This window comes from Podarcis erhardii (genome assembly GCF_964252035.2).
Source record: "Podarcis erhardii genome assembly, chromosome: 8".
Classification (NCBI taxonomy): Eukaryota; Metazoa; Chordata; class Lepidosauria; order Squamata; family Lacertidae; genus Podarcis; species Podarcis erhardii.
In genome coordinates this window covers 27,490,123-27,513,690 of record NC_138499.1, presented here as the reverse complement: position 1 = coordinate 27,513,690, position 23,568 = coordinate 27,490,123, and the positions used below count along the sequence as shown (strand labels likewise).

Genomic DNA, 23,568 nt, shown 5'->3' with positions numbered 1-23,568 from the left:
AAAATTTAGAGGGCTGTAAGTTTCCGCTTAGAATTCCATCAGAAGTCATCAGGATGACAACTAGCAAAGGGGTTCTATAAGCACCCCTCACATTATGACCCGGCACCAGCCAAAGTTAGTAGCTCGAAACTCCCATTAATTTCAATGGAACTTAAATATCTGCTCCAAAAAAGAAGCCATACTTAACATAAAGCAAAATGGACTGCAAAACTAGATGTTTACAACAAACCAAATAGTTTTATGAGCAACAACGAATTACTCTTTAAAGAAAAAAGGTTAACATACAGTACTTGCAGTCACCTGTTGAATATAGCAAAAAGAGATAGTTGCTTTTTTCCTGGCACACTGTATTCCATATGTACATAGTGACACCTGCTGGTCTCTTTCTGATTTGACACAATTTGTGTCTTAATTTATACAGCTGAAAACAAGTAAAGCCTAAAGACTTTAGCTGGTTGTGTGACTTATTTTTGATTTAGTGTTTTTATTTCAAATTGTATTTTACCATTTATGTAAACACTGCAGAGAACTTGGATGGAAGGTTATATACAAGTATAGTTGTAGGAATATATATCATTCCAGTACTGAAGATTTGCATACCATTCTAGCTGTGGGACAAAGTGCATGACAAGAGGCTTTCCTGTACGTATTTCTAGATGGATAACAAACCCCAAGTACAAACAGCTGCTGCTTGTGGGGTTCCCCTCCAAGATCTAGGTGCCAGAACTGCATCACTTCTTTATAAAGTTGAAATCCTACCAATCAGGATTTGTCTGTTTTTTGGAATGGGAGGGATTGGGTTTAGTGTCCCACTCCTCTTTTCTTGCAAAAAAACTAACAGAATTTCAGTTGAAGGTGAATAAAATGATCTGAAAATAAAACAAACCACAGTTTTTCAAGTTTGGGCATTACAGGGAACTCTGGTTCAGTTTAAGATAGGAAACAATTTCCGATCTCCTTGTGGCCACCGAAGAGGTTGGGAGTTTTTAAGTCCAAGGCATGAGGCAGCTTCTTGTCAAAGTGAGAAGCCAGGGTTTTCATTACTTCTTAACCAAACTTATTACTTCTTCATACTGGCTTTGCTATCTACTTATCAAATTAATTCTGTTGTTTTATTAGTGTTTCTATTCAGAGGTTTTCTGGTGAATCTCGCTTCATCGTTTATGAATTCTGGGAGAACAATGCCTGGAACAGGTACACAAAATGCCATGTGTATATCTTATTATGGACAAAATTATAAATAGTTCAAAATATCAGCTATTTACAACTAATGTTACTAGAAACAAAACCTGATTTTCCAGAACAAATATTTATCAGCATCACCTAGCTGGGGGTGGGACATGTTAAATACAAGTAGCATATTGCCCGATCGTTTCCTACATCTATTAATTGGCTGATCAGCTAGAATAGTCCAATTATTATACTTTTCTGCAGCATACCAAGTCTCCATTCCAAATGCATCGATCCTTCAGAACACTTGCATGGAAGTATTCATAAAATAAGCAAAAGCACATTAGGATGACATGAAATAGACTTGAAAAAGATAAATGTACTGATGTATTAAAGCCCTGAAGAGGTTTTCTAACAAAACATAGATATGTTCCATAAAAAAACAGATATTCTGGTTCAATTCACACTTTCTAGCGGCCACCAAACAAACATCTCAGGAACACATGGATCAGTGCTGGGTTTTTGATTGTGTAGGCTGTAAACTGGACTATTATTTATGGTTAACTCAGTAGTACATTTTTATCTAACAATCTCATACTATATAATAAAAGCTTTGCAGATTTGTAAACCAAGAGGGCTTCCTATCCAATTTTATTTTAAATTGTGAAGTGATATAGGAAGGAGAAAGAGTAAATGAAGTTATCACTCTTATTTCTATAGCCATCTGCAGATGAACTACAGCAAGACATTTCAAAGAAGTAATGTGGATTGCCTGGAAACTCCAGAACATATTACAACTATGCTAGTGCCTGGTAATCATCCTGTTAATAGTTATCTGTATGAAAAAGTTCTCTCGCCCTCATTCTATCCCTTCTTCCCTCAACACCTATTTTCCATTCCAGAAGCAGAGAAGCATCTATATAGGGATTTCCCACTAATGACATCCTATGCATGTTTACTCATAAGTAGGACATTCAATGGAACTTGCTCCCATGTAAGTGTACGTAGGGTTGCATAATTTCCCAGCTGTCAGTCCCATTGATCAGGGTGGAACATGCTTCTGAGTAACAGGTTACCTTTTTAAGCAGTGAAGTCATATGTATGACTGTTATAATAATAATAATTTATTATTTATATGCTGCCCATCTGACGGGGTTGCCTCAGTCACTCAAGGAAGCTTCCAACAAATTAAAACATAGACCAAATTTGACAAGCAATATTTTATCTTCAATATAAATGACTTGATGGCATAATATATGAATACCATTCAAACTGTCACTTGAATAGAAGGTAGAATTATGCCTTCTATGCAAGGCATAATGTGGGAGACCTGTGATTAGGGTTTCTCATTTTTAATAAATCCACAGAAAACCTTACTAGGAGCCATTGGGTGCAGTTGAAACAAATTCAGAGTACGGCACTGAGTGAGGGGTTTAAGAACAACTGATTTAAATCTCCCCTAAAAACTGGTATTAGTCCTACAGGAGGAAATATATATGGGAAAACATATATAGACTACCAGATATAGCTCTGAAATTAGTACCAACCAGGAATTTTGGTTGGAGTAAAATCTGTTTAAATGATAGGCCATTTTTCCTGCTCCTGTGATCTTAAAAGATTAACCCAAAAAAATTAAATGTAAAGCATTAGCCATGTTGAGCAGGATCAATTCCAACATTACATACACATTGTGGTAGCTGGAATACTACTTTTCTTATATGCATTTATTTGGGTTAGCGAGAATAGCATACATTAGTAGTGATGGGATGTTACGAGGGGGAACAACATTGATAGTGGGTTGTATCCAATGTTAGTCCTAATCAGAGTAGACCTTTTGAAATTGATAGAGAGTTGTCAATGGCTGTTCACTACTGGCATTTTTATCTTGTAAGTGAAATGAATGCAAAAGCATAAATACTCCAAAGATTATGTAATGTCAGTCAAAATGTGACGGCACTATTGTATTCCATCTTTGGCATTCGGTATCCGACTGGGACCAAAGGTGGTAATTATTTAAGTGCTCTAAATAACAATACGTATTGGATTCCCCTTTACAGTGCCTCATGTGTTCCCTTTTGTGATATAATAAGCAATATTAGAACCCTCCTGGTCTTAGGGCTCTGGGGACCTGGAAACTGTGTTTCAATTTAACAGTACGTGTATGTGATCATATGAGATAATAAAATTTCACCTGTTCTCTCCAGGTTCCATGGTAGAGATATCACTGTGTTTCACTGGTTAGCTGATAAAATTTCTGCTACTACAGAAAGGTTGCCCAATTCTTTTTTCCTTTCGCCAATCAGAGCTTAGTTAACATGTACCTGATTTAGTGACAGTCCAGGTTTATTTTCATTTTGGTAGTTTGCTTTAGTTACAGCTTCTTATTCCATATGAAAAGCTCTGAATATTGCTGTGCTTTCATTTGTGCAAACTGTTAAATGGCTAGAATAAACTCATTCATTAAAAGCCAAAATAGCTAGTACAATTTAAGAAGTTGCTGAAATACTAGAATTGTCTAATTAGCATGAATACTTCCTTTTCAGCTTCCTGGTGGATCCTCAACAACAACTAGAAGCTTCGCTATAATTCCTATTAATGACATATGTTCTGCATTACTTTAAAAAAAATATATTATAAAGCCTCTAAAATTAGCAGATAACATTCCTTCCATTTTTAAAAAGGGCCACATTGTACAAGTTATTTGTTGCTACTTTATGGAATTATATAATGGTATTTATTGATCTTAATTTGTTTCATATGGCTCTCTGTTTATGTTATTGTGCATAGTGCTTTTATTGTGTGTTTTAGCTATCTGTAACTATTTGAGAAATCATTTCTGGACACAAAGCAGGATGTAGATTTAACATATATGCTTATATTGGACATTGATGCCTTTTGCTTAATAACATGGTGTGCACTGAAGTCAGCCCAACATGGATACTAAGCTATTCTATATAACATACGTGAACTAAATGGGAAGCAAGACTCCTGGATTGACACAAGTTTTTCATTTATATTAACAGCTCATATTTAGCTGCTGCTGCTACTCTGTTAAGCCAAGCTTACTATTTATTACTGAAAAATGGAAAGCTCCACTCTAAGCCCATGCACAGCGAAAAGATCTTCAAGAAAAACTATGTCCATGGAAGAAAGTGCTATTCCATCTCTACATTCATAACACACACACACAAGGATTAGCTCAGTTTTAAAACCTGTTTGCAGCCTTCGGAAAAGATCAGAAATACAGGCCATTTACCAGTCTTCCTTCCAACAATGATAGGTCAAGTCACAAATGAGAATGAATTTAGCTGTCCACCTTCAGTGCATTTCATTTGTGTAATTTCAACTGACTGGCTGCAAAGTTGAAATCGCTTAAGTTACCTGTAACAATGTTTATGACGAGGATGTCCACTTAAGGAACACAGCCCAATAAGGAAAGCAGAGAGCTTAAAAGCTCTTCACCTTGTGTTGGAGGCAAAGTCCATTTGCTGCACTGGCTTTGGAGTGGTAGGGATGCTCACGTGGGGGCAGTTCAAGAGGTTGTTCTATACACAATTTTGGCTTTATGCACAATCGTTAGAATAGAACCCCGCACAAGTTGCAAGTAACCATTATTTGTATATCTGTCTACAATGTCAGCAGCAGATAAGTTGGCAATCAAAGTGAGATATGTATAGCAGAACTACTATTTTTTTAGTACAAAAAGCAGGATAGGACTTAGCCTTTATATAATTCCACTGCCTGGTTATAGCTGCTAGCAACAGCTACCGTTAACCTAGAAAGATATCACTTGGTTATAGAGAGTGGTATCAAGCTTTAGTCCTACTCAACAGACCCACTAAAATCAATGGACTTAAGTTGATTCATTTCAACAGGTCTACTCCCAAGTAGGACTGTTTTGTATACTGATGACTAAAGTTAAGACAATAAGATCAGTGGCTTACAGTCACAGAATTAACTCTACACAGTTTAAAATCCACACCACCCTGAATCAATCTAGTTTATTTAGGAAGAGTTACAGTGATTGATGGAAAAAGATAAGGTGAAAAATGGGGGAAGGGCAGAGAGGGAAAAGGACAGGTCACGATAAAATTATTAAAACATACCGCTACTATTTATAAATACATTAGAAATGTTATAACACTAGGAAAAAAAATGGCACAATCCAACCAAAGTCAAGTCCCAATGATTTCAATGGAAGAGATTTAAGTATGTGCTTTTATAAAAGACTAGCCAGTATTTTAGATATACATGTATAATACACAGTGTACTTAACATTCACTAAGGGTTGATACAGAGGAATGTTTACTATGTGATGGTGGTTTGAAGGCTTACTGTAAGGTGTATGTAGCCATGAGGAGTCAGTAGTTTATAGTAGCCGACCAATGAGAATAGCCTTCCTCACCATTGCACATATCTAATCAGTTGCAGCAAAAGTGATCAAGTGAACTCCACTCCTTCAGGCATCACAGCTATGGCAGTATGGTGTCATAGGCAACATTTCCAAATTTGAAAAGTGACAGTGGTTCTGCCTCATTTTAGCAGTTTTCTCCTTTATAACTACAAAAGCTCAATGAACTATTGCTTTAAGTCATACAAAACTTGAAGTTTTCACATAAGTTTTCTGTTGAAAACAGCTTTACTTCCGAAATGAACTGATGGGTACACCAACTGTAAAAGATAAATTTTGATTACAGTCTATTGGCATTACAGATCCCATTTCCCTTAATTTTTAGTGGTGAAAAAGACACATTCCTCATCTTCAGAAAGACCTATTGTTGCTTGCAGTAGGTAGTAAATAGTTTTTCTACAAGACAAAATGTCCCACCACCAAATTTAGTTAATGAAGAATATTCGCAATAGATATTTAAGCAAGCTTAAGGGCAATCACAGCTCTGGACTAGACTCTGAGCAAATATTTAAAAAGCTGGGAGCACGTAAAACTCTGCGTAGTTTCTGCGTAAAACTACAGAAGGGAACCTTCAGCTCACACGCCTCCCCATTTAGCCCATGACATGGTTTAGTCAAAACCACCCCCAGCTGCCCATCACCAAATGCCATGTAACATCAGGCTTGAGACAGGTAAACCAACAGTGCCAACTGAAACGGGAGAAACAGAAGCACACTTGTAAAATTCGGTTTCTTTCAATTTTGGAGCCTTTTTTTCCTGATTCCCTGCAGCAACAATACTTTGTATTGCTGTTTGTTTTTAAATTCACCTGCTATCAGTTTCTGTGCTCTTATTTAATTGTTCTTTGGCTGTTTTAATATATTTTGTATATTGCTTGTGACATATGTGCAGAATGTGATGCTATAATAATAGTGCTGAATTCAAAAAGTACCAAATTACAAAAAGGAAAAGAATCAAGCACACACTTGTTGCACTCTGCAAGCCTTGAGTTCAAAGCTGACAACAGAGTATAAGTTGGTAGGGCAATTCACCTGTCTAAGTGGTCCACAGAAGGTGGGAGAACTCTGGATTTGGCCCACCAACCAGGTCCAGTCCCACCCCCTTGACATAAAATAATAAATGGGTAACAGAACCAGGAAATAAGAGAACACAAGCTCTTAGAGTAGTAATAGCGATAAAAAAAGGGAGTGTATCCATTAATTTGAGTCAGTTTCTCTACTTGTAATCTTGTAAGGCCCTTCCCATACGCTCCAGATTGCTCTTTAAACCCAGAAATGTTTAAAGATTTCTATAGCATTCCCTATAGCAGCTCTCTGAAAAATTCCCAGCCACACCCCACTTTACTGTGTCATACCTATAGTTCTTGTATTCATGTCAGATTATGGGAATGACTTGAGTTACTGGGAAAGTATTGAAACACAAGAACATCTCAACAGATTATACAATATTTACCTTATCATAATTGATGCTCTGAAAAACTGAGAATTCCCAGGTGTGCAACATATTAGTAGGAACTATTCCTTGAGCAGTAGGTAATTTGGAAGGAGCTTGCATAAATGGAAGATACTAGGTTGCTCAAGCAAGAACGCTTGTACAAAGGGTATAGCCCGCCCCCATTCTCCTGCTGTAGCCTCCTGCTGGGTGATAGTGGCTAGGAGGGGGTAACTGAGTGAAGGCAGCTTGCATAAGAAGAGCTCTATTCAAATATTGCCCTACCCCCTTGCTCCACATCTCAGGCATTTTGTGCTGTCCCTGGACACCTGAGAAGCTATTCAGGAGTGTTGGGGGATATAGTGGGAAGAGGGGTAAGATCAGTGCTTTTTTTCCTGGGGGGACGCAGGGATACACATACCCCTAAACATTTTGTGAATCTAAGTTTGGCCTCATTGAGGGGCAGTATTTCAATACGAGTAGGAAAATGAGAGTACAGTGGTGCCCCACAAGATGAATGCCTCGCAAGACGAAAAACTCGCTAGACGAAAGAGTTTTCCGTTTTTTGAGGTGCTTCACAAGACGAATTTCCCTATGGGCTTGCTTCGCAAGACGAAACATCTTGCGAGTTCTTGCGAGTTTGTTTCCTTTTTCTTAAAGCCGCTAAGCCGTTAATAGCCGCTAAGCCGCTAATAGCTGCTAAGCCGCTAATAGCCGTGCTTCGCAAGACGAAAAAACCGCAAGACGAAGAGACTCGCGGAACGGATTAATTTCGTCTTGCGAGGCACCACTGTACCCCTAAACATTTTTTTTAGAAAAAAAGGACTGGATAAGATAATTCCCCTTCTATGACTGCAACACTAGATACCAACAGCAAGCTCCACCAATTAATTAATCTGTACTCCTTTTAACACAAAACAAGCTACTTAAATACTTTCAAACACTTACTGGTTTTTCAAGTACAATGGGATGATCGGGAAGAAATTCTGGTTTCTTTTGTGCAAGTGAAACCTTTGAAAGCTTCAAGAGGAAATCTCTACTATATGTTATTCTCTCTGTCAATGCAAATTTTAAATGTTAAGTATTGTGCTGAAGAGTACATACATGCATGAAACAGCTCGTGAAAATTATAAATTAAACTATTTTTATAGTTACAGATAGGTAGCCGTGTTGGTCTGCCATAGTCAAAACAAAACAAATTCCTTCCAGTAGCACCTTAAAGACCAACTAAGTCAGTTCTTGGTATGAGCTTTCGTGTGCATGCACACTTCTTCAGATACCTGAAGAATATCTGAAGAATATTCTTCAGGTATCTGAAGAAGTGTGCATGCACACGAAAGCTCATACCAAGAACTGACTTAGTTGGTCTTTAAGGTGCTACTGGAAGGAATTTGTTTTATTTTTATAGTATTCATGATTCTTACCTCACTGGCAACTGAGTATTTGTGAAAGCTGCATTGTAATAGATTGGGATTTCTACAGACTATGGGATACCCATAGTTTTAAAGCTGAGAGTTCTATAGCATTAGTAATATTGAGAAGGGACAAGAAATGTCAACCAGTTGAAACCTAGTTTAGCTCATTTACCTCTGATGTACAAAAAGCTGTCTTGCAATGAGCTTTGTGTACTGAAGGAGCTCTTGAATACAAGTAAATCTCCATTTTACTCAGTCAAATCAATTCCAAAAGTTTTATAAACTTTAAATAATACAACAAGACTAACATTGCAATCTGAGGTAAACTTTGTGTAAATATGCAAAGATCAATGCATGTTTCCTCAATGACTGCCTGAAGCCTCTTACTCAATCCTGAGACAATGTAAAAAGGCCCATCAAGACATGTCCCAAATTTAAAAATTGGCTTTTCAATAGTCCATACACCTCCAGTTTATTAGTATTGTTCAGTACTTCTACTCACAATGTTTACCTTTTGTAACTTCAGGTTTATGCTGCTCTGACAGTGTAGGAATCAGACTGTCATTTAAAACCAGCATTCCATTAGACTTGCACATCTAAAAACAAAGAATAAAATAATGATGTTTTACTGCAGTCTAGAATTCATCTTAGCTGTTCATGCAAATATAGTGATGAATACGTAATTCTATTATGATGAATGTTTAATTCTATTAATGGGGGGGAAATTCAGAGTAGCAGTAGCAGCATTTGTGGTTGCAAAACCAATGAATCTTGTAGAACTTAAAGATTAACGAGTTTATTATGGCATAAAGTTTCATGGACTGCAGTCCATGTCACCAGAAGCATGAAGTGTCACACATATGTGTGTAAGTAGTTGCAAAAGGGAAATGAGATTTAGAAAGTAAGACTGTCACACTTTCTCACAGGCCTTGGGTGGTAGACCTGTACTTGTTTACAGACAGCCACCCAACCAACCTAAAACAGCTACTCATCAGCAATATGTCATGTAACATGGACAGAGGAACAAGCCATGTGGCAAACCGAGATGCAAAGTCTGTCCACTTGTCCACCCTGCAAAATTATTACTGGAACTAGCGCCAGCATCAAAAGGTTCTTTCACCTTCACATCTTCCAATGTTCAATCTGCCTGCAATGCATTTCTGCAGCCTCCAGAAAACAGGGGTTCTCAAACCTTCTACTGCTTGGGCTGAAATTTACTGATGCCCACCAGTCACAAAGTGCTGGTGCAGAGACAAAGCCAGAAAAAGAAAAGAAAAAGACAGTTGACATAGATTATGCCAGCTACTAACATTTCCTACTGATTATTTAATCTCTGAAAATGGCTGAACTGCTTATTACAGCCAGCAGTGGCTCAGAGGGTGGGGAAAGCAGCAATGTGAATTTTGTGCTCAGTTCTATGTCATTGTTTCCCAAATTATGGACTAATAGGCCAGATTTTAAAATAGAATAATAAACTGATGCAAATTTGACACCAGAAATGACAAGACTCAAAAACTATTCGCGGAAACTCGACCTACCAGACCCCTGTAACCTTGAGGAAAAGAAGTTTCAAGAGAGACTAATGTGAAAATGCTGTATTACAATTTATCAAGATGCTAATTGTCATCGCTTGTGGCTTGAATAGGGACAAAGGTACCATCATCAAACTACATGTGTCAGTTAGCATGCAAAGCAAAGATACCAAAGCCCAATTCAAAGTGTTGGTTTTGACCTATAAACCTCTTTACTGCTTGGGTCCCCCAAGCAGTATTTTCAGCACCAATTAAGATATATCATTTTTCCCCAAGCTTTTGATAGACTAAGATGATGTCATTTTGTTACATGTGCACTGCCAAAGCTTCCTGGGGCTGTTTGAGGGGGTTGTTTTTCTGTTTTTATTGCATAATGTATTGATATTTATGTTTTAAATGTGATTTAAGTTGCTTGCATACAAGCAACTAACAGATCTAATAAATACTAATAATAATAATATCGCTGTATTTTGAATGATCAGCAGCTATTTTGTAAGTAGCCATTGTTAATAACATAATAATCCCTGTTGGTACTTTCTGTATTCCTCTATAACAGATTCCTCAACCTCGGCCCTCCAGATGTTTTGAGACTACAATTCCCATCATCCCTGACCACTGGTCCTGCTAGCTAGGGATCATGGGAGTTGTAGGCCAAAAAAACATCTCGAGGGCTGAGGTTGAGGAAAGCCTGTCCTATAACCTCAGTTTTACACCCACACTGCAAACAAGTTGTAAAGGTAAAGAGACCCCTGACCATTAGGTCCAGCCGTGACCGACTCTGGGGTTGCGGCGCTCATCTTGCTTTATTGGCCGAGGGAGCTGGTGTACAGCTTCCGGGTCATGTGGCCTGCATGACTAAGCCGCTTCTGGCGAACCAGAGCAGCGCACGGAAACGCCGTTTACCTTCCCGCCAGAGTGGTACCTATTTCTCTACTTGCACTTTGATGTGCTTTCGAACTGCTAGGTTGGCAGGAGCAGGGACCGAGCAGCGGGAGCTCACCCCGTTGCGGGGATTCGAACTGCCGACCTTCTGATCAGCAAGTCCTGGGCGCTGTAGTTTAACCCACAGCGCCACCTGCATACAAGCTGTAGGTGTGTATAAATGAATCCTGAAAGAGACCAGAGCAAGCTTGTCTGAAGCGCTGTTTGATGCTTATATAATATAATTAGTGTGTGTGTCTTTGTGTACACATAGCCATTAAACTTCATGCACCCAATAAAGTGGAATCTAGCCCATGAAAATTCGGACCACAGTAAAATTGCTTGCATTTAAGGTACTACAAAATATAGCACATTTGTTTTGTTAACATTTAAGGCCATCACAAAACTAAAACATACCCCTACCACAAAAAATGTGTCCTTAACTGTTATGTACTGTATCTGCCTGCCTACCAAGACCACAAACTTCAGATTTACACTGCTTCACTATCCCAAACTAACACAAAAATGGTACGTATGCAGTCACTACATATGATATTGGCACAGATACTTTAACAGGCATGCCACTTAAATGAAAATGAGGAAGTTAGTATTATCTTGTAATGGAGTCATATCTATTGACCCATAAGCCTTTCTATGCTTGACTACTGTGTCAATGGTCATGCTTCATCTAAATGGGTTCCTTGACACATTGCTTGAATATCAGGTCTCAAACTGCTTTATACAAACCCAATTAATTTCCAGAGAAATACAAAGTAGACAACCTTCTGCAACCTAGTGCATTTTAGATGCTTAGGTCTGCAACTCCCATCACCCACGACCCTTTGTAATATTACCTCCGACTGATGGGAATCCAAAACATCTCTAGAGAGTACCAGGGTAGGAAAGGCTGGGGGAGATTCAAGGATTAGACAACTGAGTGTGTAAATGGAACTATTTACTACTGATTCTGTAGGCACAGCTACCAAAATCATCATCTCCCCACCATATTACTGTAAAAATAATTTTTTCATTCAGCTTTATAATCTCAAGGCACATCATTATTCCTGTCTCCCAAATTGAAAACTGAAGTTGAGACACAGTTATTATCTAGTTATATCAAAGCTCAATTGGGACATTTGTAGTAGCCCAGAATATAGTGAATACTATTTATTTTGTATACTGGATGAATACTTACCGAACTAATTTCATTATGCAAACGTACAGAAGGGTTGCATGGAAACTTTGTCTGGAAAGTGAAAGTGGTTGCTGATACTGTGGGAAAGGATGTTGTAGAAATAATTTAATATGTTTACTTCTTTGTTAGTAAACTGAACTACACTTTCTTGCTCTAATCCAACTTCAAAAATTAAACACCCTGAATCCAGAGCAACAGTGTAATATTTAGTCCATACGAAACATACATGAAACCATCAATGTACATGATTTGTAAATATCTCAACCTTACAATATAAAATACAGCACAGCTGATCATGTTTCGCCACTAGTAAGGTAACAGAAATTAAGGCAGGAGTAAACAATGGAAGAACTTGAATGCATTTTGGTTACTTGTTAAAAGAGTACGAAGGCTAAAGGGTTATGAAAAATGCTTTACAGAAAAGGTGGGTTTTGAGGAGAAATCTGAAGGTGACAAAATTAAGGTTGTATCAAGACAAAAGGAGCAACAAGGGAGAAAGGACGATTGTGAAGGACAGGGAAATATTAATATATATGAACAGACAGATAAGATGGCAGTGCCATAGTGGACTTTGGCTTTTTTATTTATGAAAAAAATTATATTGTGCTTTCTAAAAATAATAAATTCAAAGCAGTTCTTTAAAATAAAAATTCATATAGGCTTACATAAAATATAAAAGCAAATCACTAAAATTATTACCACACAAATAAGAACAGGATAAAACAATTTAAGATAAAAATAGGGGAGGTAAACTTAATTCTTAACTAAAAGCCAAGCAAAGTTTGGGGGGGGGGGGTTTGTATTTTGAAAGCTCAGAAGCATGACATGAATGAAACAGTATTTTCTCCAGTCATGTTCCACAGCAACTGGTATTCAGAGGCATATTGTTTCTGATGCTAAAGGCAATATAGCCATCATTACTACTGTGTGTTGATAGCCTTGTCCTGCTTGAATTTATCCAATTCCTGTTAAAAGCTATCCAAGTCTGTATCACATCTGATGAGAGCAAACTCCCTAGTTTAACTATGCACAATGTGAAGAAGTACTTTTTGTCTCTTCTGAATCTTCCATTCAGCTTTATTGAATGACTGGGTTCTAGTATTGAGAAATTGAGAAAAAATTTAGAAGGATTTAGAAGGCTTTAATAATTGGTACGGATGGCATTCGTACCTTTGGTATGGGAAAGTGAAGGTCCACAAGAGCTTTCTAAATCATATTTTTAGAGGACCTTTATACCAATCATGGGAAAGGAATAAAAATCTCCTTGAAAGAAAGACCCCATGGTGGATCTCACCAATTGAGGTTTTAACGGTGAAGAAAACAAACATGGAGGAAAAAAACGCCACCTATGAAGAAATGTTAAGAAAAACAGACCAAGGGCCAAGACTTAGACCTTATGAAGAGATAAAAAATCTATTCACTGGGTGGTTGCAATACCACCAGGTGAAGGATTTGCTAAAAGAGGACAAGAAGAAGTTGGGTTTTGATGACAAAAAATCAAAATTCAATGTAGAAGTAATAGAAGGTAAAAACAAAACCCTATCTAGAATCTATGACATACTTTTAGAGTGGTATACAAAGGACAAGGAGGTGAAGGAGGCAATGATTAAATGGGCAATTGACTTTGGTTATAACATCGATTTTGAAAGGTGGCTGGAAGTGTGGAATTCTAACATAAAGTTTACAGCATGTATGTCTCTGAGAGAAAATGTTTGGAAGATGCTATATAGGTGGTACCACACCCCTGTAAAGTTGGCCAAAATGTATAGACTAAAAGATAAGAAATGCTGGAAATGTGGGGAGGTGGAGGGTGACCTATATCATCTATGGTGGACATGCAAAAAGGTGAAAGGCTTTTGGGAATCGGTTTACAATGAGCTTAAAAGAATATTTAAATACACTTTTCCCAAAAGACCCGAAGCCTTTTTGCTGGGAATGACGGGTAAAGATATTAAGAAAGAAGATAGAACGATATCCCTCTATGCCACCACAGCAGCGAGAATTTTATTGGCACAATATTGGAAAGTGGAAACTATCCCCAATATAAATGATTGGCAAATTAAAATGATAAAATATGCTGAGCTTGATAAATTAACAGGTAAATTAAGAAACCACGATGAACAGAAATCTCTGAAAAATTGGAGTAAATACTGGAACTATATTGGAATAAATGCTTAATGTGATTGGCGGGGTCAGAACAAATACTACCAGCGTGTGAATTTAGGCCTATAGATTAAAAATCAAATACGTAATGGAAGCAGATATTCGATACTTACCAAAAGGATGGAAGGAAGTCCAGGAGGCGGTTTCTGTGGGGGTGTTTGTTTGTTTTTTATCTTTTACTGTTTTGTGAAATAGCCAGATTAATCTATCTTTGTATAGTTAGAGAGAGGATAAAGTTGGCTTGTATATCTTGACTCTTTTTTTTTTACAATTTTTTCTTTTGTATTTGGTTGTATGTTTGTTATGTGTATAACCTTAATAAAAATGTATTTGGAAAAAAAAAAGAGAAATTGAGAAAAAAATTATCCCCATCTACTTCCTCTACATCATGCATCATCTTATACCACATCTCCACTTACTCCTTTTTTCTAAACTAAAAAGCCTCAAATGTTTGCTTTCCTCATAGGGGAGTTTCTCCAGTCCCTTGATAATTTTGGTTGCTCATTTCTGAACCCTTTTCAGCTCTACAATATCCTTGAAGTGTGGACACCAGAAGTGTGCACAATATTCCAAGTGTGGTTGCACCACAATTTGTATAAAGACATAATAATATTTTCAATTCCTTTATAACCCCCAGCATGTCATTCACGTTTTTCCCCAAAGCTGCTGTACACTGGTTTGACATTTTCATTGAGCCATAGCCAAGATTTATTTCCTGGTCAGTCACCACCAGTTCAGAACCCCTTGGTGAAGTTAGGATTTTTTTTTTACCAGAAATGGACAGTTGCAGTAGTAAATGCAAGGGGTGACCAGGAAATGAACCAGAGTTTTCACAAACGGAACAGAGAGGAAGGGCTGTATTTCTCTGCAGTGTTATTAAGAGAAAAGCAGCATTACTTGCCAACAGACCAAATGTGGAGAGTAAAGTACAATTAAAATATAACTTTATGTATGTATAACAGAGAGGATGGCAATGTTGTCAGTGAATATGGCAAAAATATAAGCAGGGCAGGTTGGTTATTTTTACAGCATAGTTCTGTAGATGTCTTCTCAGAATTAAGCCCCACTATATCTAATGGAACTTTATCTCAGGGAATATTCAGAAGAACCTTGCTTTGCATGACTTGTAATGGGGGGCTGCGATTAAATGCCAAAACAGCTAGTGCCATCAGCTCTAGATATCAGTCAGAGAATATTTTGTACTATTTGTAATAGTGTCTTGGCATAATGATAATAGATAAATGCACTAAATACATATGGGCACATAAAAACTAGTAATGCTATCTCTTAGGGTTAAACTATTATAAATGCCACTGGCAGCTTCCCTGAGTTCTCAACCTTGATGCCCATCTTTCTACTTCTTTACCTCATCTAAAAGAACTTCAGAAATTCATCCCCCCCCCTCTCTCTCTCTCTCTCTCACACACACACACACACACAGAGAGAGAGAGAGAGAGAGAGAGAGAGAGAGAGAGACTACTGTTAGGACTGTGGCACAGAAGGAAAGGCTTAAAATTCCCTCCTTTTATTCTGATCTCTCCTCTAATTGCTATTTAATATTTAAGAACCACATCATGCAACAGCAAATTACATATAGTTTGGTACTCTATTTCCAAGTATGCACTCCAAAATCATCAAGATGCTTACCATGGGACGAGAGATGGCGTGCAGGTCTTGCTGGCTGGAGGGGCTTACCAATCATTCCTTTTGTTTCCATTATTTTAAACACTTTGAGGAGCCATTCTATAAAAGACAAGGTACATGTACATGCAAATAACTATAGAACATCCAGAAATTAAGAAGCTTAACATGCATTTATCAGGCTTGCAACTTTAAGGTTGTCCACCTGCTGTAGCACACTCTCTAGCATCGTACACCAAACCCTTAACCCTGTTCCCTATCTTTGAACTTTCTTGTCACATCCTAAAAAAGAACAAAAAGAAGCTAAATTCCTAATAATTCCTAATGTTATGCAATATTTCAGTAACACCCTAAACGTGAACTTAGCAGCTGGATCTTTCAACTAAATATATAACAGGTTTAGCCTCTCTTGTTTAATAAGCAAGAGTAAAAGGTAAAGGGAAGCTCCAGCAGGAAGGTAAATGGCGTTTCCGTGCACTGCTCTGGTTCGCCAGAAATGGTTTAGTCAAGCAAGAGTAGTGGCCTATTAATCCTGATTTGACTGGGAATGTTCACTATGGCTAAAACAGTAAACTATTTCCCAATCTACTATTAGCATATTATGAACTGTTATGCACTCTTTGAATGTTTACGGCTATTTTCTTGAGGGAGGCACTAAAGAGGACATCATCGTAGGAGTCATATTTTTCATGTCATTGTAAATTGATTTACAGTGCAATCCTAAACATGTTTATTCAGAAGTATGCCTGATTTAGTTCAGTGGGACTTGTTCCTAGGTTAACAAGTACAGGACTGCAGTTTTAATGTATTTGTTTTCTACAGTGATTTTTTAAAAATTATTTTATTTTATTTTAATTTATTTGATTAGACATTCATACAAATATTAATACACATACATTTACAACCACAATATCATCATAATAACAACAAAAAAGGAAAAAAGGAAAAGAAGAAAAACGAAAGAAAAAAGTTAAGGTAAGAAATAAGTACATAAAATAGGTGGATAAAAATACACCTTTGTGACTTCCCTCCACCAGTGCTCGTCATTTTTTCATTCAATTTCTTATTACATTGCAAATCATGTATCACTACATTATTTCTTTTAGTATACTATTATATTATATTATCAAGATGGCTTTACAAGCTTAGTCTAAACATATCAGCATGTTATCTTTAGAGCAGTGTTTACTCATATACTCTTCGAACCATACCCATTGTGACCTTAATTTCTGATGTGTTTGATATCTTATTGCCACAGTTAATTTTGCCAGTTCTATAAATTCTGTTAATTTAGATAGCCAATTCTCTTCTGTGGATATATAATTTCCTTTCCAGTTCTTTGCAAGGAGTAACCTGGCTGCTGCAGTTGCATAAAAGATTTCCCCCCTGTCTTGTGGTATCGCATATCCTACTACTCAGTAAGAATGACTCGGTTTCCCCCCCTAAAGATATCCTGAGCATCTTTTTTAGTTCATCGTGGATGCAGCCCCATAATTTTTTTGACTTTTTTGCAGCCCCACCAAAGGTGCATTATAGTACCCTCTACTTTCATGCACTTCCAACAAAGATTGGATTTGGTCTTATATATTTTATATATATTTAGGAGTCATATGCCACCTATAGAACTTCTTTATGATATTCTCTTTTACAGAATAGCAGTCAGTGAATCTTCTACTGAATCTTCTATCAATTTTCAATAACCTTTCCCACTGGTCTAATTGTATTTTATGTCTGATATCTTGAGCCCATTTGCTCTGTGCTTCTTTTATTTGTTTATCTTTTAAGTCCCACTCTAATAATAGATTGTATACTTTAGATAATAATGTTTTATTATTTCCTAATAATACTTTTTGCAGCTTTGATTCTCCCTTCCCAAAGCCTAATTTTTTATCCGAGGAAAAAACATTGGTGATATTGAAGCCAGTCTGTGAGATGGTGCCTTATTTCTTTGAATGTTTTCAGTTTCGGTTGGCCTTGTTCTTCCTTTACTAATTGGCTGTACGTTGCCCAATTCCCTGTCATACAGTATTTATTTTTTTGACAGAGAAGGCTTCTAATGGTGATAGCCACCATGGTGTATACAGTTCCAATAAGGGTTGATAAGTTGTCCACACCTTGTACAATGCACTTCTGAAGATGTGATTTGTGATGCCTTTGTGAACTTTTACTTTGTTGTATCCTAGGTAGGCATGTAGTGATTTTATTGGCCTTGAGAATGGCAATGGATATGTGCAAGTTAAATAAACCCTAATCATCAAAGTCAGCTGTTGCTGGACACTATCTTCCATTTTGGTTTTTAGCCTTTTAAAATATGTTGTAAAAGAAGAAACTACTTCCTTTGCACATTTATGAATCTATAAGCTTTAGTTAAATGTATCTGAACATGTCTTAGCAGTCAGAGTTATCATGAAATCATGGTTATTATAACTGAATATGTTAATTACTTTTTATCCCAACCTAAATAGACCTCAGCTACTTTTGGGTTTGTCTGTTTGACAGCAAAATTATAATAATAGCAGCCCGATACTGCAGATTGCACTGTCATAATGAACCAGATAGACAACTCCTCCACTTTTAATAATAATTTAATAATAATTTATTATTTGTACCCTGCCCATCTGGCTAGGTTTCCCCAGCCACTCTGGGAGGCTTCCAACAAAGATTAAAAGTACATTAATACAAATACATTTTACAACTTTCTGTGTCTAAAATGTAACATGGGCAGTGAGGTTTTCCAGTGCTTTTCTGGGGGAAGTTTCCATTTCATAAATTCATGGAAACCCTTCCAATTCAAGATTTTCCAGTCAACCCACATCACTAGGCATGGGAATCATTCTTGTGCCTGGGCAGCATGTTTCTTTTCAGGGGTATTTTAAAAAAATATATACAAGTACTGACAAAGAGTGAGGGTGTCAGCTGCAATACCTGTGTGCATTATGAGAAAATAAGGAATTCAGGATTATTGGTTTTGGTATACAAACATATGCAGCTTTACCTAATCAAATCAGATATGATTAATTTACTCAAATGATTTAACCACATGGCCACCCTATCCGCTTCCTAACCCATCACATCAAAAGAAAGCACACACATATATTAGATACACAGCCCCTACTTCCTGCTGAACCGTTCAGAGAAACCAAATGGTCTTGGACCTGGGCTTGGGTCCCAGTAAAAACTCCCTGGACAGTATGCTGCTGAACTTTAAAGTGACAGATTTAATTTTCAGCGACCTATTTGCCCGTTAGCTATAACAACACCGTCTGCTATATTCGAAACAATACCAAGAAATATTCTTTTTTTAAAAGGCGACTTGGCAAAGAAGTGCGAGGGGCGGAGTCCTGCTTCGGTTGGGTCCACACACCAGAACTCCCAAATAAATAAATAAATTTAAATTTAAAAAATCCCTGAGATTCAAGAGACCGCTTAAAAACAAAGAGTCCAAGGGCAACCTCGACGGGACGGGGGACCAAATACTGAAATAAAAAACCGATATGGTGAACCTAGGGTGGTGGTGGTCGCGTTTTCAGTCCTCCATAAAATTTCACTTCTCCATCTTTCTGAGGCTCTTAATTGTTGGTGCTCGTTTCGTTTTGATTTTAAATATTTATACCCCGCCTTTTCCCCTCAGGGGACTCAAGGCGGCTTGCAGGCCTCGCTCTCCCATGACAACGAACTCCCAATTTCCACCTCGACGAACAAACAACTCCTCCTCCTCCCTCTCCAAATATCCCCTCCTTACCATTTACCGCGAACTCCGACGAATTAAAGGCTCGGCAGCTTTCGGCGTCCCGCTCCAACCACAACTGACGAGGCCCACCCGTCGCCGCCTTCACACTTTTAGAAGCGCGAAGTGGGCGGGGCCGCCTGTGAAAGTGGGTGGAGCCAGGGCCGGAACCCTCTCCCCAGGCTAAGCAACTAACGGTCTCCCCGCGTGCGGCTAAGCATTCCGAAGCCGGCGCGCGCTCTCGCGCCTGCGCTGTGCAGGCGGCGGAGGCCCTTGGCGTCACGTGCTCGGTCGCTCGCGCCACCCGGGGTTGACAGACTTGGCTTGGAAGGGAAAGGCGCGCCTTCAATCTCTGGACCTAGGTGGGTTTTTGTTTTTTAAAGGGGAGGGGTCCCCCATTATTTTTTTTGGAGCATCCTGGAGTTGGAACTGGTAAGGAGCTGCTCGACATTGGTTGTGGACACCTTGAAGGTTTTGAAGCAGAGGTTGGATGCGATGGCTTTCTGTCCTGGATGCTTTAGCTGAGATTCCTGCATTGCAGGGGGTTGGACTAGATGTTTCCCAACCTTGGGCCTCCAGATGTTTTTGGCCTACAACTCCCATGATCCCTAGCTAGCAAGACCAGTGGTCAGGGATGATGGGAATTGTAGTTCAAAAACAGCTGGAGGCCCAAGGTTGGGAAACACTGGACTAGATGACCCATGGGGTCCCTTCCGGCTCCACAGTTCTGTGATTCTAGGAAGAGCCTGTCCGGGCCAAGTTCTAACTTGAGCAGTCCCGTCTCGGTTGTTTTGCTTTTGCAGAGTATACCGCTTGTCAAAGCGCATTGCTGCTGTGTCCCACATCCTAACAGCGTCATTAATTTGGTTATGTGTCCTCAGTCTTTATTTATTTAGGTACCGCTGCGGCAGGAAAGTAAACGGCATCTCCGTGCGCTCTGGTTTCTGTCAGTGTCCCGTAGCGCCAGAAACGGTTTAGTCATGCTGGCCGAAGGACCCGAAAAGCTGTCTGTGGACAAACGCTCCCTCAGCCTGAAAGCGACATGAGTGCCGCAACCCCATAGTCGCCTTTGACTGGACTTAACCGTCCAGGGGTCCTTTACCTATTAAATTTTTATACCGCCCTTCATTCGAGGATCACAGGGCAGTTTATATACACACACACACACACAGAGAGAGACAAAAAATAATACCCTCTCTCCCTACGCACAGTTAGAAATTAGCCAGGGACCTAGGAGAGGAGAAATGTTTTTGCCTAGCCTGCTGTGGGTTAAACCACAGAGCCTAGGACTTGCCGATCAGAAGGTCAGCAGTTCGAATTCCCGCGATGGGGTGAGCTCCCGTTGCTCGGTCCCTGCTCCTGCCAACCTAGCAGTTCAAAAGCACATCAAAGTGCAAGTAGATAAATAGGTACCGCTCCTGCGGGAAGGTAAACGGCGTTTCCGTGCGCTGCTCTGGCTCTCCAGAAGCAGCTTAGTCATGCTGGCCACATGACCCGGAAGCTGTACACTGGCTCCCTCGGCCAAGAAAGTGAGATGAGCGCCGCAACCCCAGAGTCGTCCGTGAGAGGTACCTTTACCTTTACCATTTAAAGATAGTGGGGAGAGCATTCCACAAATGGGTAGCCACCACTAAAAAGGCGTGTTCTGGTGTTACCGCCTTCTGGGTTTCTCCTGGACGAGGCACGTGAAGAAGGGTACAGTCCTGAAATCTATTTCAGGAGGTACTGGGGCTGAAGTTGCTTATGAATAAATCCCACTGGTAGGACTTGAGTGCTGTGCTCAGGTCCTGCCTGTGGTTTCTGCTTCGCCAAAGTGAGAACCAAGCAGTATATAAATTTTATGAAATACATAAAGTAACAGGGTGCTGGACGAGATAGAGACCATTGGACTGATCAAGCAGGCTCTTATGTTCTTAACTAATGTGTAGAACTATGGTAGACATCTACTGTATAAAATGGAAAGTGGGTGGAGTCATGTTTCTCATTTTGCTGCATGAGCTTATGTATGCATAAATCCTGCAGCATTCAATGGATCTTCTGCTCAAGTAAGCGTGCATAGGATTACAACCTAACAATGGAATTTTGTTTAGTTTTGTGGGACTTACTCTCAGGTAAGTGCGTATTGGTTTGGAGCTGCAAGCCTATGCACACTTCCATTGTGCCTTAATGACCACAGTGTGATTGCACTGTTGGAGACTAAATGTAGAAAGGATGGGGAATGAAAAGGTTGAAAAAACTGCTTAAAGCAATGAAAATGAAGGTACGTTTTTATTAGACATTTAAATTCAGGTCAGGATGAAGCTGCATATGGATTAAACTTACATGGAACAACTTAGACTGGAGTTTTTGACCCCAACTTTTCCAGGTTATGCTTTTCCTTTTAAGTGCTTCAGCAAAATCAGTCCATTGTCTGTTTTGGACAATACTGTGTGCTGGCAGTAACTCCAGGCTCCACAGCAGGCATCTTTCTCAACACCTGTTGTCACAAATCAACATCAACATCAAGTGGAAATAAAAGGGATTGAACCTGGAATCTTTTGTATGAAAAGAGTTGCAATCTTCTGTTTTTAGAAATTTTTACATCTTCCGTTATGTGGCCCTGGTCTCATGCATTGTTGCTTTTGTCCAGGGGAAGAAACAGAGCTTGGATGGCCATTTGTTGGGAATTGTTGAGCTGTGATTCCTGAATTGTAGGGGATTGGTCTAGATGATCTGTACCTTCTAACTACGATTCTGTAGACTCCTTCACATTCTGCTCAGTGTATATCATTGGCAGCAAGCTACACTCTGACCCTATGCTATTATTCAAGGGCTTTTATGGTCCCTTCAGGGTCCTTAATTCTTAAATCATAAACTGTCTTATATACAGTTAACCTTCAGTGCCCACCAGCTATGAGAGAGAGGCCTTTCATGATGAAAATATCACAGCAACTCTGGTGGTCTACATTTTCTTCATAGTGTATCCTTGCTCATTTCACACATGCACTTGGGAACTTAAAAGATTTTACTAAAAAAAACCTGAAGTCCATTATGACTTTGGCAATGAGAAAATAGTCTTATCATAAGGTTGATATACTATATATAATATAGTGCCAATTTTACAACTGGCTGTTCCATTGCCCTTATAGATTTTTCATTTCAAGCCTCAGGGTTGATAATGTTTCTTCATTTTACGAAGGTCTTGGAAGTATTCCAGATGAAACCTACTTTTAGAATGTCCTTTTCCTTAACATCTTCAAGTTCCTTTCAGTTGTTATTCTGGTCACAATAAACAAATTTTTGGTGATGTTATTTCTTTGTATATTTGGTCAAAACAAATCATTGTTATTATTTTTAAAATTTGTTTCAAAAAACTTGATGTGTTGATTTTAAATCCTATGACATCTAGACCCACTTAGTGTGTAGTATTATTTTTAAAAGATCAAAAATAGAAATGCAACAGCACTCTCTCCAGGAATAATACATATAAAGCAAAACTTTTTTAAAAATGTCACTGAAAGACCTGGGTAAATGAAAAAGACCTTCAACTGCTCCCAGAAAAAATCCTCAGCACGTAGTAGCCATATTTTGTAGTAGCTGAAGTTTCTGTGCAGCCTTCACGGAAAGCAGCATATACAGTGCACTAGAGTAGTGGGCTCTTATAAGAGCATTGTTTCATCAAGACACACCTATTACCATTTCCTGTATAAAATACACATGTATGAACTAAAATGTTGCAGTGAAAAAGACTTGCTTGTGGTTAAGTGGCAATCATAACCAAACTAACCTAGGAGTAAGCCCCATTGAATTGAATGTGATTTACTTCCGAGGGCCTGCATTGGTGATTAATGGGTTAAACTATCCTGCCTCATGGGATTAGTCACTGTACCCCATGGAAGAAAGATTACCCCCTCTTGTTCTTCACAGTGTCTTTCCTATGAATCCCAAATCACTGGCTACTGGCATACAAGTTCAATGAACCC

The 23,568-nt window shown here is 38.7% G+C and overlaps 2 protein-coding genes across 3 annotated transcripts in view; one reads left to right on the top strand and one right to left on the bottom strand.

The window, feature by feature from the left end:
- The window catches only part of NECAB1 (N-terminal EF-hand calcium binding protein 1), a 43,236-nt gene extending 38,943 nt beyond the window's left edge, over positions 1-4,293 (top strand). The window contains exons 11-13 of the mRNA XM_081874584.1: positions 1,120-1,194; positions 1,891-1,982; positions 3,714-4,293. Of these exons, the coding sequence (XP_081730710.1) occupies positions 1,120-1,194; positions 1,891-1,982; positions 3,714-3,742 (196 nt within the window). The 3' untranslated portion in view covers positions 3,743-4,293. The remainder of the gene's footprint in view (positions 1-1,119; positions 1,195-1,890; positions 1,983-3,713) is intronic.
- An 864-nt stretch (positions 4,294-5,157) lies between these two features.
- Positions 5,158-19,798, bottom strand: LOC309349014 (uncharacterized protein C8orf88). 2 transcript variants are annotated; one of them, XM_081874870.1, is made up of 6 exons: positions 19,622-19,797; positions 15,886-15,981; positions 12,076-12,152; positions 8,939-9,023; positions 7,961-8,067; positions 5,158-5,841 (listed from the first exon to the last, which is right to left on the bottom strand). In XM_081874870.1, exons 2-6 carry the CDS (start codon positions 15,953-15,955, stop codon positions 5,782-5,784), a joined length of 399 nt encoding a protein of 132 aa, XP_081730996.1. In that variant the 5' UTR covers positions 15,956-15,981; positions 19,622-19,797; the 3' UTR covers positions 5,158-5,781. The 2 variants fall into 2 exon arrangements, with proteins under 2 accessions (XP_081730996.1, XP_081730997.1); XM_081874871.1 differs by lacking the exon at positions 5,158-5,841 and adding an exon at positions 5,852-5,977 and having other exon boundaries at positions 19,622-19,798.
- Between the last annotated feature and the right edge of the window lie 3,770 nt (positions 19,799-23,568).

Bases quoted from the DNA above. Each gene is read 5' to 3' on its own strand.
- LOC309349014 (XM_081874870.1), bottom strand. From the start codon at position 15,955: ATGGAAACAAAAGGAATGATTGGTAAGCCCCTCCAGCCAGCAAGACCT. The intron at 12,153-15,885 runs GTAAGCATCTTG...CCTTTCCCACAG, and splicing joins ACGCCATCTCTCGTCCCATG to TATCAGCAACCACTTTCACT. The intron at 8,068-8,938 runs GTAAACATTGTG...TTGCATTGACAG, and splicing joins TAAACCTGAAGTTACAAAAG to AGAGAATAACATATAGTAGA.